Genomic DNA, 18,029 nt, shown 5'->3' with positions numbered 1-18,029 from the left:
TACTAACATCCATGTGATATAAAACTTATTGACGTTCAAAATTCTAAGTTCAAGCTTGAATAATATGATAATAGATAAAAAAATTACGAAAAAATTTAAGAAATATTTATAAATTACATTACAAATAAATATTTTTATGTATAAAATATTTTAAAAATTGAATACATGTAATGTCGGGTTGGTTTGTTCTGTTATTTTTTTTAGTTAAACCAAACCAAACCAATTATGGCCGGTTTTTTATTTTTTCAACACCAAACCAAGTCAAACCAAACCACTAGTCGGGTTTTTTCTGGTTTGACTCGGTTTATCGGTTTGAAAGTTTGTCGGTTTACTTTGTACACCCCTAGTCGTTACTCATGGTTTCATAATGCACAATATGATATTGTATAGTATTGTATTGTACAAACAAAATGTTTGGATAGTTTGTATTGTTTGTTGTGGTTAATAGCATTTTTATTGTTTGGTTTGACTGTATGGTATTGTATAATAACCTGTAAGTTTACTAAAATATCCTTATATCCCTAACCCTTAATTACAAACTAGTTTATATATATTAATAAAACTAAGGTAAAGGTTAAAATAGAAACTTTAAAAAATAAGTAGGTGGTGGCTGGAGTGGGGGTGGGTGGTAGTGAGGGGTAGCGGGTGGTAGGGTGGGTGGTAATGAGGGGCAGCGGGTGGTAGGCTGGGTGGCAGAGCGTGGGGGTGGGGTGGGCGGGTGAGGGTATAATAGGAAAATAAAATACGTAACCACACAAAAATTACTAAATCCGTGATTACAAAAAATGAGTTTTTTCATGAATATATAACCACAAAATTACAATGGGTTTATAACGTCATACAACATAATATTAAGAACAATAAAAATAAACATGGTTTAGAAACACAATACCATAATGAACCACCTGAAACAACCACCCAAACAGGATGTAAATAGTTCGAGACAATGTTTTTTGTACTACAAATTAGTGTGGACCTATTTGGCCACGAGAATTATTCACTTTCTTCTGATTTTTTTTTTTGCCATGAAAATTTCAACTATAACTTAATATCTAAAATTATGTTTTCACTTTTTCTCACTTTCTTTACATTTAAACAATTAAATATTTTAAAAAAAAATTATAATCAAACACAATTCCATCTTCAAACTCCAGCTTCAAAAATTTTGCAAGACCAAACGCCTAAAAGTATCTTTCACATTTAAAAATATCAATTCTGTGTTAAAAGAAAAAGGGGCGCCGACAACCTCAATCAGTAAAGTTCAAAAAAGTATCCAAGAAAGAAACAATCACCATCTATTGCACTACTACACATAAACTCAATATCAGTATCAATAAGCACCTTAAAATAACTCCAGCAACTTCCTTAAAAATCTCTCCAAAAAAAGTGACAAAACTTTCCTTTTCTCATAATTCAAAATCATCAGATTCAATAGCTTGAAGCAAACAAAAACCCATCAATTTGTTCATCTCTGAGTAGTGAGAACACATACATTAAGTCAATTTTAGTAAGTATGCTGCTACTACTGTCACTATTAGTAGCATTCACACTACTCTTTTCTCCAACCCCATTAGTCCATTCACACTACAACTGGTCACCTTCATACTCCTCCCACGCGCCCTCCACTTTCCACTCCGAGTGGCGTCCCGCACGCGCCACTTACTACGCCGCCGCAGACCCACGCGACATTGTCGGCGGCGCGTGTGGATACGGTGACTTAGAGAGAACTGGATATGGTAAAGCTACAGCTGGGTTAAGTACTGTGCTATTTGATAAAGGTCAGATCTGTGGTGCTTGTTTTGAAGTTAGATGTGTTGAGGATTTAAGGTGGTGTATACCTGGTACTTCTATTATTCTTACTGCTACCAATTTTTGTGCACCGAATTATGGGTTTGAGGTTGATGGTGGTGGACATTGTAATCCGCCTAATGCACATTTTGTGCTGCCAATTGAAGCTTTTGAAAAGATTGCTATTTGGAAAGCTTCTAATATGCCCATTCAATATCGCAGGTTCGTGCTTTCACTAATATGCCATTTTAATTAGTGTATCAGTGCCTTTGAATCTTGTGGTCTTGAACTAAAGATTGTTTTGGGCTAAGACGGCCCAAAGATACTCTTAACATGATGATTGTGATACTGTCATGAAATTTAGCGTTCCCTCGCATGGTTTTCTCCTGAAAGCGCCTCACATCATTAAGAGTATCCAACACCTTAAAGTACTTTTTCTTTTAACTTTTCAAATACTAACGTGTGATTGTTCAAAACTCAAACGAAGATGTGTGTAATGTACCAAAATGCCGTTAAATCTTTGTGGTCTTAAATATGCCATGCTGGATATTGGGCGTTTAAGAAATAAAGACTTTTGAAATGAGGTTATTTGACTTGACACAAATTTAAGAAATGAAGGAAAACTTTTGAAATTTGTGTGGACCATAGAAATTTGTGTGGTTAGAGAGCATCTAATTAAGGGTAAAAAGGGAAATCTACGATCGAATTATTATTAAATATAGAAAGTTGTCATTCTTTTTGGGACTGACTAAAAAGAAAAAAGTGTCATATAAATTGGGAAGGGAGGGAGTACTAAATATAGAAAGTGGCATACTTTTTGAAACAGACTAAATATAGCAGGTTTGTGATGTCACTATTATGCCCATTAACTTAGTATAGTAATAGTGCTAAGCAAATTGAGATAGATGGATAATAATATAACATTAATTGCTTGATCAATGGCAAATAGTTTGAGACTATGTTGCAAAAAATTAATGTGACGTCTTTCAAGTTTAGTGCTAAACAAATTGGGATGTATGGATAATAATATAACATTAATTGTTTGAACAATGCAACCTTAAATAGTTTTGAGACTGTTGTATAAATTGATGTAGTACATCTTTCAATTTAAAACGATCCATTCGTAGGTTCGTGCTTTCACTAATATATATGTGTGTGTTGAAAATATTCAACCGATTCAAGTATCAGTGCCTGGAATGCTAGGTAAAAACAAAAAGGAAGTAGCTGAAGGGCATTTATTGTAAACTGAAGTGTAATTTGAATGAATGCATGGGACAGGTAAAAGTGAAAGAAATAGACATTGCTTGTGAGAATAGGAAAAAATAATGAAGGGGGAAAAGGAAGCACATCATAAAGATTGGAGATTTTTAATGATTGTAGTCAGTTTATGAGGGATTTGGGGATCAATATATATTAGAAACAAAATACATGACCGGTTAAAATGTCTTCAATTGATGAACCGCATGAACCTAGCTTATTACTTTTGATTTCATTGACTTTTTTCTTTAGTACAAGTAATTTCAATGACTTCTATGGAGGGAGCAAATCTTTTTCTAATTTCTATGATATGCATGTTCTATAAAGTTGTCTTGAAATGTAATGTGAAGGTATTTCTTTAAGGAAAGTCTCCTATAGCCTTCTGGCCAGTGCACGTGAGTAAATATATGCATATTGATATCCAAACAAATGTATTTATGAAAATGTTCTGCTGAAGATGATCTAAAGTTCATTTCTATTGGAAATGCATTGAGAGCTTCCTGGAATTAAACATCACTATAGGTTCTAGCTGTGACTACCTCCATATCACTTTCACTTTTTCTTCTTTATTGAATTTATCCATCTTTAGAACAAGAATCATGTAAAGACCCTAATGGTGATGTATTAATGGATGAACTAATACTCGGACCATCAAACAAAAACCAAAAGATGACCATTTAGTATTTCTCTTTGGGGTGGCATGGTTTCTATGTAAAATCATATTGGTGGATGTTCATGTATACATTCCTAGTCATGACTTCAAGAACGAGACCGTTCCCAGTGGTTGGTGACAGACTTGTTCACAAACCGTTGTTCTCAGTGTACGAGCTAACAAGAGTGGGAGATGAACTTGAAGGAGAACCAAGAGGGAGGATGTGGATGCAAATGCAGTGAAATAAATCTATTGCTCGGGAATAGTGAATCTTAAACATAAGTTGACTACTTCAGATGCTCTGTGGAGCAATAAGATTCTTGATGGATCCCTTAAGAGTTGAATTATGGCGAGAATGTAGGAAGAACAAATCATTTGAAGGAAATTGGGGGAGTGAACTCTTTATTGATTTCCTGCCTGCCTTAATTATTTTGGAACAGTATGATTTTGCCCCTTGGTTGACATCCAAGAGTTGCATCCAGAAGTAAGGCTCACTGATTGTTTTCCCGGAGAATATATCACCGCAAGTTCCAGAACAACTTTTCCTTTCTATATATGGGCTTTCTTAGTATTAATGTGGATCTTCCAGAAAAGAGAAAGGAGGGAAGAGGTGAGTTAAATGACTCAATGGCATGTAGATGAGTAGATCAATCTCCTATATCTACTCGGTGATTCTTTCCCATCTACCTAAGCCTTGGTGGATGTAGTTATTCGGTACCTGTGCTGGTGGGATATAGCAGGTACCAAGTGGAATAGTTGAGGTACGTGCAATCTGGCCTGGCCACCATCATCATCCCCCCCGCCCCCTTCCCCCCAAAAAAAAAAAAAAGAAAAAAAAGGTCCCCAATTTTAACATTTCCATATTTCAGCTGCATCATTAAGGAAGGATGTGCTTCTTGAAACTTTACTAAGCTGATTTCTTGATACGCATGTTTGTGGAATATGGTAGCAGACTATGGTAGCTTTGGTGGAAGCATGTTTGGTTTGGTTGAGCTGTTGGACAACTAGTTTTTGGAAAAACCAAAAAATGTTGTGTGGTTGGATTTAATTTTTAAAAATTCAGCTTTTGGAAAATACTTGTATTGGTTAAAGGTTGCCACTGGGTTGTTTTTAGTTTCTGGAAAATAGTTAGGTTCTATCTTCACCATATAGGCATACATATTGTTTTGACCTCACAACTTTAGTTTTGATTGGAGAAGTTCTCAAAAACTTTTTAAACCAAACGGGACTTAGATGAAACCTGCAATAATAAAATTTTGTAGTATTAGGTATGGGATGGATGCATATGTCAGCATATTGACCTCTGTAGTACTTAGATGGAATGATAGAGAGCAAAAAGAAAACAAAAAGTACTTACATGGAATGACACTTTCTATGTGTCAAGCCCTTGGTGCAAATTGGTTAGATAATCAAGTAACTCTGTTGGGTCGGGTCCCTGAATAACCAACTTCTCTTCTAAGCTATCATATTGGAGACTTACATTTTTACCAATCAAAAAATATTGGAGACTTACATTTTTGCTGCATGAGTTCTTACTGCAGAAGTTGCTCAAAGAAAGTTCCATTTCTGCTATACATGGATTTGGCGTATTTTAATTGATTTCACTTGGAGTTTATCGAGCTTTCATTTCATGATAGTTACCAAAAAGGAGAGATCAAGCTGAGAAACTGCTATGGCTGATAGTTTGGATTTCATGCAACAATCATTTAATATAAATTAAGACTTCTGTTTAGTGGTACTCTGGACTAAGTGGGCTGTCTCGCAACTACTCTTTTTTCCTAACTAGCTGGTTTATGATGTTGGACAACATCAAGGAAGGCAATCACTTTAGTTTATGAGATTGACATTTGAAGGTCAATATGCATGCTTTGTTTCTAACAGTCAGACATTAAAATGACCTACACGGTTTTTGGAGTTCCTTCCTTCCTGCCTGGAGGATGAGCTTTTATTTTTAATAGACCATCTGGTATGAGTGGTAACATAAATAGACTTTCAAACTGCATAAGATGCCCGTAATATTTTTACTGTAGATTGGTCATTCCTTCTACTTTGAATAAATCTTATGAGCCTTTGAGAAATATCTTTCCTGTCCAAAAAAAAAAAACAAAAAAAAAAAAATCCACTGGAGAACTTTAGGGCTATTCATATACTTAAGTCAATCATGATTTATGTCCAAATAGATATATGGAAGCACTTACAAAGAGTTATCCATGTCGCCATCCCCCAGATGTGAAACTTTAGGTATTAGTTCCATGATATTTGGTATAGGTATTAGTTCCACCTTCAAGTATCTTTTCTTTCCGCTTGACCATTTAGTACAATTTTCTGCAACTTACTTGTAGCTCATCTACGTACTCGCAAACATTCCTTCCGATCCCAAAAGAGCCTTACATATTTGGTGAATCTACATGTTTTCTCCCGTTATAACTAGACAGTGCAAGTAGTTCTCACAATTCCCTTGTTGAATCTTTCCTGTATGGATACCTAACATATGCTTGGCTTCTTAATCCTGAACAGAATAAAGTGCAGAAAGGAAGGGGGAGTTCGATTCACTATTAGTGGCGGTGGAATATTCTTGTCAGTTTTAATCAGTAATGTTGCAGGCTCAGGTGATATAGTCGCAGCAAAAGTTAAGGGTTCAAGAACAGGCTGGCTTCCTATGGGTAGGAATTGGGGCCAAAACTGGCACATTAATGCTGACTTGAAGAATCAGCCGCTTTCTTTCGAGATGACTAGTGGTGATGGGGTAACCTTGACATCTTACAATGTAGCTCCCAAGAACTGGAATTTTGGTCAGACCTTTGAAGGCAAACAGTTTGGATCTTAGAGCTCATGCCAAAATTGTATCTAATGCGCCTCTTCCTTTTTGAATTGCCCAAGATTAGCTAGCAATGTTGGGCGTTTTGTTCGACTTCATGTTGTGTCAGTGGCTATCTTATTTGGTTGTTGCATTGCAAAGCTGTGCAATTGTGTTGTATGTTATTCTTCTATTAAATCTTTGTGAGCTTGGATGTAACCAGAGAAGAAACCTGCCACTTGGAAGACAAAGATGTTCCTATATGCCTATCTTGTAATCGAGCAATTGTTTTGCCAGTCAGATGTTGCAGAACCTGAATCAAAGTTGTTAGAATTGTTGCTTTGTAGATTAAGAACATTGCTCTTTGACTTTGATGAAATCTATGAGCATATCCTCACGAGTCGTGTGTCTTCCTGTTAAAAATGATTCACTTATAAAAAGGAGACAAACGTTTCCCTGATATTGTAGATTTTCTTATCAAATGATCAGAACTATATCCCTTATTTCTGTCATCTTTATTTATTTATTTGCTTCAAGCATTCAGTTATCCGCAACTCACCAGTCTAGTCCGGATTCATGATGTATAAAGCCGGGGGTTTGCGTTCTTTACCAAAGAGGACTCCATTTTCACGGTTTGAACTCGAGGCCTCTAGTTAAAGGAGAAGAATTTTTACCACTTGACTTTGGTGGTATCCCTATAAAATTTACGTAATGCATCGAGCCACCAGCGTATGAATATGACATGTTAAATAGTACACCACATTGTTTTTCATTCATCATACCATCCAAAGCTCCAGATTGCCATTTTTCTTTTGTAGTTTTCTGAGACCAGACATATAGCCGTCCTAGATACATCTCAACAAAGACTTGGACAAATTAGAAATCAACACGGCAGATCATAAATTTTGTCAGTTGTAGAAGTCAAATCAGGGTTACAATTACAACTCTATAGTTCACAGAACTGGCATGACAAGACAAGTAAATATAGAAAGGATCTACATTCACTTGGTACTGGGATGGAAAAAAATGATTATTTTCTAATAAAAAGTACCAGCTCAAAGCATTATGAAGAAGAAAACTAGGCAAAACAGTCTGCTTGATGAACTTTGTAAATATCTCTTAGAGCTGATTCGCTGGCATCTTCTCTTGTTATATTTCTAGTTAGCACGGAGTAGTTTATCTCATCGTATTAGCTTTCAGAGCCCGATAGCGTAAATAATAGTAAAAGGAAACCAGGGATTCTGATATGGAGACTTCTCTCTTTCCAGCCTTTTCTTCTTTTCTTTCTCTTCTTGTTGCTATCCATTTTATTCCTTTGGCAGCCTCAACTCCATCATACCTAAGTTTTCTTCAGTGCTTATCCAAACATTCAGATCCATCCGGCCACATACTGTCAAGAGTGTACACCCCAAAGAATTCCTCATATGAGTCTGTGCTACAACACTATATCAGAAACAAAAGGTTCAACAGATCAACCACTCCAAAACCAGACATTATTTTCACTCCATTACAAGAATCCCACGTCCAGGTTGCTGTCATTTGCTGCCGGAAAACTGGAAACTACCTAAAGATCCGAAGTGGAGGGCATGATTATGAAGGCATTTCTTATGTCTCCAACATCAGTTTTGTTCTCCTTGACATGTCTAACCTGCATTCAATTGATGTCGATATCCAAAATGAAACTGCTTGGGTCCAAGCTGGTGCAATTCTGGGCGAACTTTATTACAAAATTTGGGAGAAAAGCAAAATTCATGCCTTCCCAGCTGGAGTTTGCCCAACAGTTGGCGTTGGTGGTCACATAACAGGAGGAGGATACGGTAACCTGTTAAGAAAATATGGACTGTCAGTTGATAATTTGATTGATGCGCACATAGTAGATGTTCATGGTAGAATTCTTAACAGAGAATCAATGGGGGAAGACCTGTTTTGGGCGATTAGAGGTGGGGGTGGTGCTAGCTTTGGAGTGATAACAGCCTACAAAATTAGGCTGGTAAAAGTTCCTGATGTTGTCACTGTTTTCCGAGTAATGAGGACCCTTGAAGAAAATGCAGTTGACATTGTTTACAGGTGGCAATTCATTGCAAATAAAATAGATAACAATCTCTTTATAAGGTTAACTCTAAAACCTATCGGTGACAAGCAAAAAGGAACTAAGACAATTAAAGCAACATTTGTAGCATTATTTCTAGGAGAGTCCAGAGAACTTCTATCGGTCATGAATAGGGATTTCCCTCAATTGGGTTTACATATCGAGAATTGCAGGGAGATGAGTTGGATAGAATCTGAGCTTTTCTGGGCAAGTTTCCCTAATGGAACACCGCCTGATGCTTTGCTCAACCGAATGCCTGGAGCGAAGTTTCTGAAGCGGAAGTCGGACTATTTGCAGAAACCTATTCCCAAGGATAAGTTGAAATACATATTCAGTAGAATGATCGAATTAGGAGACACAGAGTTAGTATTCAATGCATATGGTGGAAGGATGAATGAGATCCCAGAATGGGAAACTCCATTTCCCCACAGAGCAGGAAATATATTTAAAATTCAGTACGCGGCAAATTGGGAGGAAGAAGGAAAGGAAGCAGAGAACTTCTATTTGAACCAGACCAAAGTATTGTACAACTACATGACTCCTTTTGTGTCAAAATCCCCCAGATGCGCATTTTTAAATTATAGAGACCTTGACATAGGGGTTAATCATAATGGAAATAACCGCTACATTGAAGGTCGTGTTTATGGACTGAAGTATTTCAAGGATAATTTTGATAAATTGGTCAAAGTCAAGACTTTGGTTGATCCAGATAACTTCTTCTGGAATGAACAGAGCATCCCTCCTTTAGCAGCGTAGAGTACAAGTATAGGGGCAACAAGGGTGTGCTGATGTCCGAGCAACCTTGAGGTGTCACTCTTCAACAAAGCCGTTTTATTTTGGCCCATTTATCTCCGTTGAAAGAATAGCTTTAGAGACAACCTTCTATAGAATTTGTGTTTGCAACTTCCCTTTTATGCTGAATCCAGTTTGCTTCAAGGGACTAAGAAATGCGAGCAACTCACACCCTGCTCAATTCTCATATATCCTAATGAGTGTCAAATAGAATCTGTAGTGCTCTTTTTAACTTTCACCCATTTTAATTTTTCTTTTTTTTTGGGTTGGGGGGGAGGGGGCTGAGCAGGTAGGGAGAGGGGTAAGGGTTTTCCAGTTCACGCTCCCTAACTACTTATTTTCCAATCAAAGGAAAGGTTTTACACATTCCATATACTCTAGATAACAACCTCTGCCGAAAGCAACTACATCAAAATCTAACTTGTTCAAAGATAAACTTCAATGAGATTCACAATAGCAAAAGAACCTAACAGGTTTATGACCTGACATCCATTCAACATACAGTATTTGCAATCTCTGACGGTCGCTGCATTCCTTTGTTGTTACAGGGCGAAGATGAAAAGAAGAAAGACACACGACTTGTGAGTTTATCGTTTGAAGTAGGGAGAATTTTGGGTAGATTGATTAAACTACAAGTTCTTTAGCATTCACTTAGTGCTGTATCAATAAATTCATTATTACTTTATCGAAAAAAATACATGGATATAACAACAGAGTTCTGAAGATGTATTTGCCAACAATGATCTTCAAGTAGCTAGAAACCTACTAAAGTTTGCAGCTCATAACTACAATGCAGGGACTCAAGTGTGATTAAGTTGTATCGTGCAACTAGTTTCGTAGGATGTCGTTATATGTCTATAAATGTTCTTTTGCTTCGTTAAAACAACAGAATTTCCAAACTGTATATTTTCCAATGTATAATAACCTATTTATTAAAATAAAAAATAAAAAAAATAAAAACACACACACACACACACAACTTGACTATTCATCTGAATGCACTTGGTATTATGCATGTACTGTAAGCATATAACACGAGATTTACCAACAAACTGATATTGCAGGATAGCAGGAAGATTTTGGAAAGTGACTCAGACTTTCCAACAAATTACAGAATTATATGAACTAGTCAACTAGCTTTGACCCTAAAACAGACAATCCGGAAAGTAATTTTAGCAGCTTATTTTCCACTAACTGCAAGGGCAATCTATATAAGGAGTCTGAGGGTAAAATTATTCCACAAGTTGACATACAATTGGGGGTCACAAGAAAATAATCACCGGGTGAAGTTTAAATCTAAAGACCTGCTTTGCAGGTGACAACAGACTGGATAGCTACAAATTTCAGCTATTACTTTTCTGTGGATACGATCCGGTACATTTTAAGTAAGTTGGATTGTTAGACTACACTATCAACAATGATTTCAACACAGAATAGCAGGAGATTAAAGTGAACCAATTTGAGGACCTGTTCAACTGGACGGGAAAGGAACAAAATACAATATTTAACTAGCTTTAGGAGAAATTAGATTAACTTTATACTTAAAGCAAGAGAAAAGCTGAATATAGGTGTAACTCATCTGAGTGGATATTAAAACCATCAAACATCGATCATAAACATTGATGTGAATCTCTACACATGTTCACGTTGAAATTGGCCGTGAGACATAAGGGGTGTCCTTGCTACGGTACATAAGTTGTGTGAGTATCAGTACTCCTACAATTGAAGAAAAAGGGGGTAAAAAGAATATGAACCTCATTATGTACCACCATCAAAAACTTCTCGCCACTGATCTTCAATTGCCAAATGTAGCACCAGGAAAAGAATCCCATATAATAACAAAAGCTCTAGCAATTACAAAACTACTTCTATTACCGTGGCTCCATTACAGCTTCTGATTAGATTCTATAAGCAATCCATTTAGCATTACATGAACTGCAGCTTCATACACAACCCCGTGATAATGCATTCCATCAGCAGTACAAAGAGCTCCACATTTATTACTCAACGCGTGAATGTCCAGCAACACAAGGGGCCCACCAGATTGCCGCAACAGCTTACTGCTATAAAGCTCATCAGTATAAGCTTGCCACATCTCATCAGTCATTTTCTCTCGCTTCTCATTTGTATTCAACATCGAGTTTATCAGCTTTGGCATTCCCAGCCAAAAGAAGTTGGGTGACCGAACTGAAACTAAATTTGCGCCAAAATCTGAAGGTACTGGTAACAACAATACCACCAAATCCGCCAACAACTTTAGGGAAACACCATAATCAGTAGCATTATTTATATGTAACATATCCCATAGACCTGTCCCAATCACAAATACATCAGGATAACTCTTTTTCTCTTCAAACCCCAGAACCAAATCAGTCAAGTTACTTACATAAGGTGCCCAAATAAAATCCAACTTCATCCCAATCTCATCAATAAATATGTGATAATCACTATGCCTCTTGAACAAATCCCCCCTAATCATCTCCATTTCATTTCCCCCCAATAACAACTCCAACAAAGAAACTACAAATAACCTTGCCTGTGAATCCCCAGCAATAACAACCCATGATCCATTAAACAAATCTGAAGCATCAGACTTGTCCAACTTTTGGAAATCACATTGAACTACAGGTTCAGACTCAATCCACTTCCAAGAACTGTTTTTTCCTACATTATTATTCAGTTCTTGAAAATCAAATGATACTTGGTGAAGTAAGGAAATGCAAGAATCAAGATTTACACTTGATAATGATAATGATGATGATGATAAGGGTGTTGAACCTGATGAAAAAAGCATATTGGAGACTGAAGGGAAATAAGGGGTCAAATGAACACAAACAGAAAGGGTAATAAAAAGTGCACAGCTAAAAAATAACATTTTGTTGCGACTCAAGTGCCAACCTGCCATACCTATAGGGACAAATAGTACAAGAAAGGCAGCCAATACTCCCAATTGAACAGCACCCCACATTATATTCTCTTATTCTGACTGCTAAATCATTCCCATTTTGCAGCAAATTATCTTTAAAAAAATAAAAAAAAATTGAGCTTTGACAATAGATTTGCAAAAATTGGGATGTTGGGTTCAATTGAAGAGGTAAGAAGAGTCCTTTCTGTTTTTCTTGGGAGAATTCCGTATAAAAAAGAAGAGGAAAAGGAAGGAGCTTTGATAGCAGATTAGCAAGAATTGGAGTTTTAGATCCAGTTGAAGAAATGGAGGTTAACAAATCAAGAATACTTTTCAATATTGTAGTCTGAAATAAGTTAAATGTATTTGTGTGTCACAAATAAAGATAAAATTTAAATTTAAATGGTTATTAAATAAAGAAATGTGTCGTTTGGTCTTGAAAAGAGGGAACTGTGAGAGAAGATCTTCAGGAATTTGAATGTTGGATATAATTGAAGAGTGTAAAGAAGACTAAAGAGTCTTCTATTGCTTTTCTTGGTGAAAGAAAATGGATATATATTTGGAAGTCAAAGATGGTAGGAATTGTGAATTGACGGAAATAGAAGCGGTGAGTGGTGACAGCTATAGCGAAAGAGGAAAAAGAACAGCACCTTCCAAATCAGGAAATGAACGCTTGGCTAAAATTGTCTTCTTGTGTCGAAAACAGAAGGTGTTTGACCATGCTATATAAATTAGAGTTAATTTCCTAAAAGGTCACTCATATTTTGATATTTATTTCTTAATATTTTTTTTATTTTTTTTTAGGATTAAAATATCACTCAATTATTTTTATTTTTTTTAGAAAAATACTAAATATTACAAAACTCTCTTTATCTCTTAGTTGGCATGTCACATTCAATTTATTATTTTAATAATAAACTTATGGAATAATTTCAAAAAACTCCCTCCAAATTTACCTTTATAACATTTAGTTCTCTTTACACTAGCTTTCCTTGTTTTGATTCTTTTGTAATCAAACTAATTTTAAATACTAAAAATTATTTATGTTGCTAATATAGCCTTTTGTAACCTTATTTATAATGTTTAAACTTTTGACCATAATAGTTTCTCATTGATCGTAAGATTTTTCCTAATTTATAACTATCTAATTTTATAGGTAAAGTGTTCAATTTTTTTTTTTTTTGTTGTGCTTGAAAATTTTAATCTCGACCACTAAAATATGAAATTCAACAACTGTGATATGAAGATTGATTCAAAAAGCTTGGACTTCATACTGCTTCATTAATTATTTTTAAAGTCTCACGCTGTATATACAGTTTCCAACCCTTTTTTGTAGATATAATTGTCACGCCCCGAACCATGGCCTGGGCGTAACACGGCACTCGGTGCCTGACTGCATGTGACCGAGCGAACCACATGGCTTCAATAATCATCATAGAGGCATACATGAGCGGATTTATAAAGTGAAGTGCATGATGAGCTTTTGTAAAACTTAATAAGTCATAATATTAAACACAAGTACTTGGTTATGTCATGAATGCGGACAATATCATAAATGGCCAAACCGGCTAACCAACTCGGAAGTCTAACATGACACTTGTCGTGTCTACATGAAACCTCTAACATGAGTCCGAAACACGTAACATACTGGTCGGACAAGGCACCCGGCCTACTTTAAATGCAAAACTAAATAAGAAAGACAATGCCTAAACCCCGAATGAGAGATGGGGCTCGCCAATAGGCCGGTACGTGCGGATCCTAATGAGCGAGGGCGTCGTCACCGTAAATCCGTACCTGCATCGTGAAATGCGGGCCCCGGCATAAAAGGGGACGTCGGCACATTGAATGTCTTGGTATGTAAAGCAGGCGAAAGAAATAACATGGGACATGATAATAACATAACGAGACCGAGCCGAAACATGATCATGAACATGAGTACATATGCATATATAACACGTGTAAAGTATCGTGAGTAGGGAGAGCGTAAATATAACCGACAACATGGTCCGGCTTGCGTCCTACCAGCGGAACACTCATACCTTGCCGGGGACATGAGATTTAATAATATTATGAAAGGATCCGATCATTATGAGAGATCGTCCTAAGCATGGGTGGAGCAATCCTCATCCTACGGTGGCTACGTAGTTTCGAGTACATTTGAAGCCTTCTCGGTAATTAATGCAACTCCCAAAAACATGAACATGTAAAATAAGTGGCACTTGCTGCCCATGGTTTTCATGAATATAACTTGCTTGTACATGGATATCATGAAATAACTTGTAAACGTGGTTTCATGAAATAACTTGTATTTAGCATTTGTGTATCTTGTATCATAGCATGAAAGTAATTATATAATATAGTTGCATGAAAACTTGTAGACATGTAGGATATTCATGAAATAATCATTTTAGCTAAAACATGCATGCAAGAACCCATGGAATACAAGATATGGGTTTTCATGGATTACGGACTAATTCTCAATAATCATATGGAGTTATTAAGAACACAGTGATAGAATAATAGCAATTCATGCATAATATAATCATGGACATAGGCCTAGGGTTATCATGAGCATGATATAGAAACCCTAGTTTTAGTAGAGTATCATAATTTATGGATTTTGAGGCGTGGGGAAGAACAATGATGTTCCCACACGTAGATAGTAACCCTACATACCTGTAATGCTCCAAAATCTTGAATTAAAGACTTGAATTTTGGAGAAGATTTCCTAAATCTTGATTCTTGAACCTTGAGATGGGTTTTCTTGAAAACCCTAGTTTTATGAACAATGATTTCTTGCTTAGATCATTAGATATATATATGTTAGAATTGAGTTGGAAGGGTTTGGATTGACTTACCTTGATGTTTTGGATTGTTGCTAGGGCTTGGAATTGTGAATAATGAAATAGAAGAACTCAAGACTTGGATTTATACAAAAATGAGGCGGAGGTTATATGGACATATTATACGGTCCGTATAAAGTTATACGGTCCGTATAATATGACCATATTTTATCATGGTGGAACAGAATGTCGGTTTGGAGCGTCTGAAGTACGGACGAGTTATACGGTCCGTATAAAATTATATGGGCCGTATAACCGCCCGTATAACATGATCGGTGAACGGACTGCACTGCGTCTCTTCAGTAAAATGGCCATAACTCTTTGTACAGATGTCCGTTTGACCCCCATAATGTACCGTTGGAAAGATATTTCAAAGGGCTACAACTTTAATTCAGGAAGTTTTTCCAAATTCCTAATAAATAAAGGGGTTATGGTTATTGAAAGTAAGACCTTCTATAAACTCACTTGCAAACATGCCCCGTAGAGTGGCTTCCAACTTTGCTTTGCCCAAAGACATTTCTTATGACTTGATTAGTTTTCAAAACACTTCCTATAACCCTCATATTGGTTTCATTATGTTATCATCTTATGAGTCAAACCTTCGCCTTAAGCTACGAGGTGTTACAATAATTATGCTTCTTCTACCAAGAAAATTAGTATAAATTTTATTGCAGTTATACAACTATAAGAATTTAAAAAGGGGATTATTCATCTCACCCTCTAAGTACTAAAAGCGTGATGTGCTCCTTTTAGCCAAATATTGTTATTAATAACATGATTATAAGAAAAAAGAGAAATATTACCGTAACACTAGAATTTAGGATTTCTCCTAGTGACACTACATTAACACTAGAATTTAGCTAGATAAGAAAACTTCATATCATGAACACCCATAACAAACCTGCAAATTTGAGTAAAACTAGACGAATCTCTATACTAATTACTATAAAACGGATCAGATCTTGAAGTAAGGAAGGAAATTGTGACATGAAAAAGAAATTTAAAAAAATGGAATAATCCGGCGACCTACACCATCTCCCTCTTCAACTCCGATGACTTTTTTTTTTTTTTTTTTTTTTTTTTTAATTTAAGCTAGTGCAAAGTGTTCTCAATGAACCAATACTTTGTCTATTGATTTTTGGTAACCTTTGAATAAGGATTTTCTATTTTTCTTCAATTTGGAGCTCTAAAATTGTTTAATGGTGGAAAAATGGTGGAAGTATGTTAGAAAGAAGAACAGTTAGGGAAAATGGGTTTCTATTTTTCTTCAATTTGGAGATCTAAAATTGTTTAATGGTGGAAAAATGGTGGAAGTATGTTAGAAAGAAGAACAATTAGGGAAAATGGGTTTCTATTTTTCTTCAATTTGGAGCTCTAAAATTGTTTAATCGTGGAAAAATGGTCGAAGTATGTTAGAAAGAAGAACAATTACGGAAAAATTAGTAAAAAACTGATTTAAATGAAAAATACACGTGTTAAATGTTGGTTGGCGCGTGTATTTCACTGCATTTTTGAAATTAAGTGAAGAAAAGAAGCTAGAGACTTAGAACCACATAAGAAAAATTCAAGATCCAACTAGTTTCTCCATTCTTGACTTTGCAAGTAAGTTCTTTCATCACTAAATTCATCCTTTTGTTGGGTAGGGAGCAATAACAACTAAGATTTAGAATCAAATAAATTGAAATTCTCTTCTAGAGTTATAAATTTGGGGAATAAAGCCGAAAAACCTCGTTGGTATGCTCGGGCCGGAGAGAGAATAGCAATAGGCTAGAAATCAAAATTTAGTATCTGATGAGCATAGGTTAATTGGGGGAAATTGGCAAAAATGATAAGCCCACACATGTGACTCCAATATTGCTTTATATATTTTAGATAACAGATACTTCAAGGAGACAATTGTCGGAAGCGAATTGGAGTTATTCGGCAAGAGTACAGTGAGTGATAATTCCTTCATAGTTGATTTTTTTTTCCTATAGCATGTTTTAAATTCATTTTCTTGCATAGAATTGGTTGTTTAATGAAAGAGATTATTTGCACGCGGACAAGCAACAACATGACCTTAGATATGAAAGCATATCAATTCACTTTTACACACTGGATGTTCTTGAACCATGCCATTTATGAGTTGTTATATATTCTCTTTTGATAAGGATGAGTTGATACATACTGCTGGATTTAAATTCTTGACACGGAAAGAATATATTTGTATTATGCAAAAGGAACTTTCGGAAGAACCTTTGCCAGAGTCCCGTTATCTAACGTCGGGATCGTTAGACCTGGTGCACCTTGTAAGTGAACTCGTATTGTACAAAAGCCCTTTAGAAGGGAACCTAGCTGACGGGGTAGTTAGACGGCTATGGTAAATCCATAGTGTCAGAACGTATATTTTGATAATGGCATAGGGACCTCCCAATAAATAAGCACGTGATTACTTAACTGGTTTAAACATAGTTTTCATAGATGTATTGTGCTGTTGGTTTAAAGGAGATATCTTTTGATGATTTTACATGTTGCATGATTTCTTATACATATGCTTGTCCCAAATAAAATGCTATGATTGACATTATTACTCACTCAGTCGGTGTGACTGGCCCTACTCCCTTGTTTTAATTTCCTACAGATAACTTAACCGAGGGTGACATTCTGACTCAGACAGAGCTGACAACGAATCTAGTAAGCCCCGCACTTGTTTCGCGTGGGCCATCATGTTGCTGACTATTATAGTATATTAGTTTTTTTTTTTTTCAAATCCTAGAGTTTTGCTCCTTAAGTCGGCCTTGTATATCTTATTTTGGCTTGTGTTAGTAAAGTATAGCTTGGGACTTATATGTTTTGCGAAAGCCCATGGCTTGGGATGTTGATGCTCTATAAAACTTAATATATTGGTATTGTAGCTTGTTGGATTA

The 18,029-nt window shown here is 36.0% G+C and overlaps 3 protein-coding genes and 1 long non-coding RNA gene across 5 annotated transcripts; 3 read left to right on the top strand and 1 right to left on the bottom strand.

The window, feature by feature from the left end:
* The first annotated feature begins 1,329 nt into the window (after window positions 1-1,329).
* LOC132039201 (expansin-A13) lies at window positions 1,330-6,954 on the top strand. The gene is made up of 2 exons (XM_059429741.1): window positions 1,330-2,010; window positions 6,215-6,954. The coding sequence occupies exons 1-2, from the start codon at window positions 1,514-1,516 to the stop codon at window positions 6,522-6,524; spliced, it is 807 nt and encodes a 268-aa protein (XP_059285724.1). The 5' UTR covers window positions 1,330-1,513; the 3' UTR covers window positions 6,525-6,954.
* A 436-nt stretch (window positions 6,955-7,390) lies between these two features.
* LOC132039189 (protein ALTERED XYLOGLUCAN 9-like) lies at window positions 7,391-12,580 on the bottom strand. 2 transcript variants are annotated; one of them, XM_059429729.1, is made up of 2 exons: window positions 8,416-12,580; window positions 7,391-8,316 (listed from the first exon to the last, which is right to left on the bottom strand). In XM_059429729.1, exon 1 carries the CDS (start codon window positions 12,341-12,343, stop codon window positions 11,261-11,263), a length of 1,083 nt encoding a protein of 360 aa, XP_059285712.1. In that variant the 5' UTR covers window positions 12,344-12,580; the 3' UTR covers window positions 7,391-8,316; window positions 8,416-11,260. The 2 variants fall into 2 exon arrangements, with proteins under 2 accessions (XP_059285712.1, XP_059285717.1); XM_059429734.1 differs by having other exon boundaries at window positions 11,130-12,580.
* LOC132039179 (berberine bridge enzyme-like 21) lies at window positions 7,741-9,339 on the top strand. The gene has a single exon (XM_059429723.1). The coding sequence runs from the start codon at window positions 7,741-7,743 to the stop codon at window positions 9,337-9,339; it is 1,599 nt and encodes a 532-aa protein (XP_059285706.1).
* Window positions 12,581-16,636: 4,056 nt separating the features above from the next.
* LOC132048096 (uncharacterized) lies at window positions 16,637-18,029 on the top strand. The gene is made up of 2 exons (XR_009412899.1): window positions 16,637-16,725; window positions 16,996-18,029. It is a non-coding gene; the product is annotated as an uncharacterized LOC132048096 (long non-coding RNA).

This window comes from Lycium ferocissimum, chromosome 2 (genome assembly GCF_029784015.1).
Source record: "Lycium ferocissimum isolate CSIRO_LF1 chromosome 2, AGI_CSIRO_Lferr_CH_V1, whole genome shotgun sequence".
NCBI lineage: Eukaryota > Viridiplantae > Streptophyta > Magnoliopsida > Solanales > Solanaceae > Lycium > Lycium ferocissimum.
The sequence above is the reverse complement of the archived record's forward strand: the minus strand, read 5'-3'. Positions and strand labels throughout refer to the sequence as shown.

Coding starts and splice junctions, on each gene's coding strand:
- LOC132039179 (XM_059429723.1), top strand. CDS start 7,741: ATGGAGACTTCTCTCTTTCCAGCCTTTTCTTCTTTTCTTTCTCTTCTT.
- LOC132039201 (XM_059429741.1), top strand. CDS start 1,514: ATGCTGCTACTACTGTCACTATTAGTAGCATTCACACTACTCTTTTCT. Junction 2,011..6,214: donor ATGCCCATTCAATATCGCAG/GTTCGTGCTTTC, acceptor AATCCTGAACAG/AATAAAGTGCAGAAAGGAAG.
- LOC132039189 (XM_059429729.1), bottom strand. CDS start 12,343: ATGTGGGGTGCTGTTCAATTGGGAGTATTGGCTGCCTTTCTTGTACTA.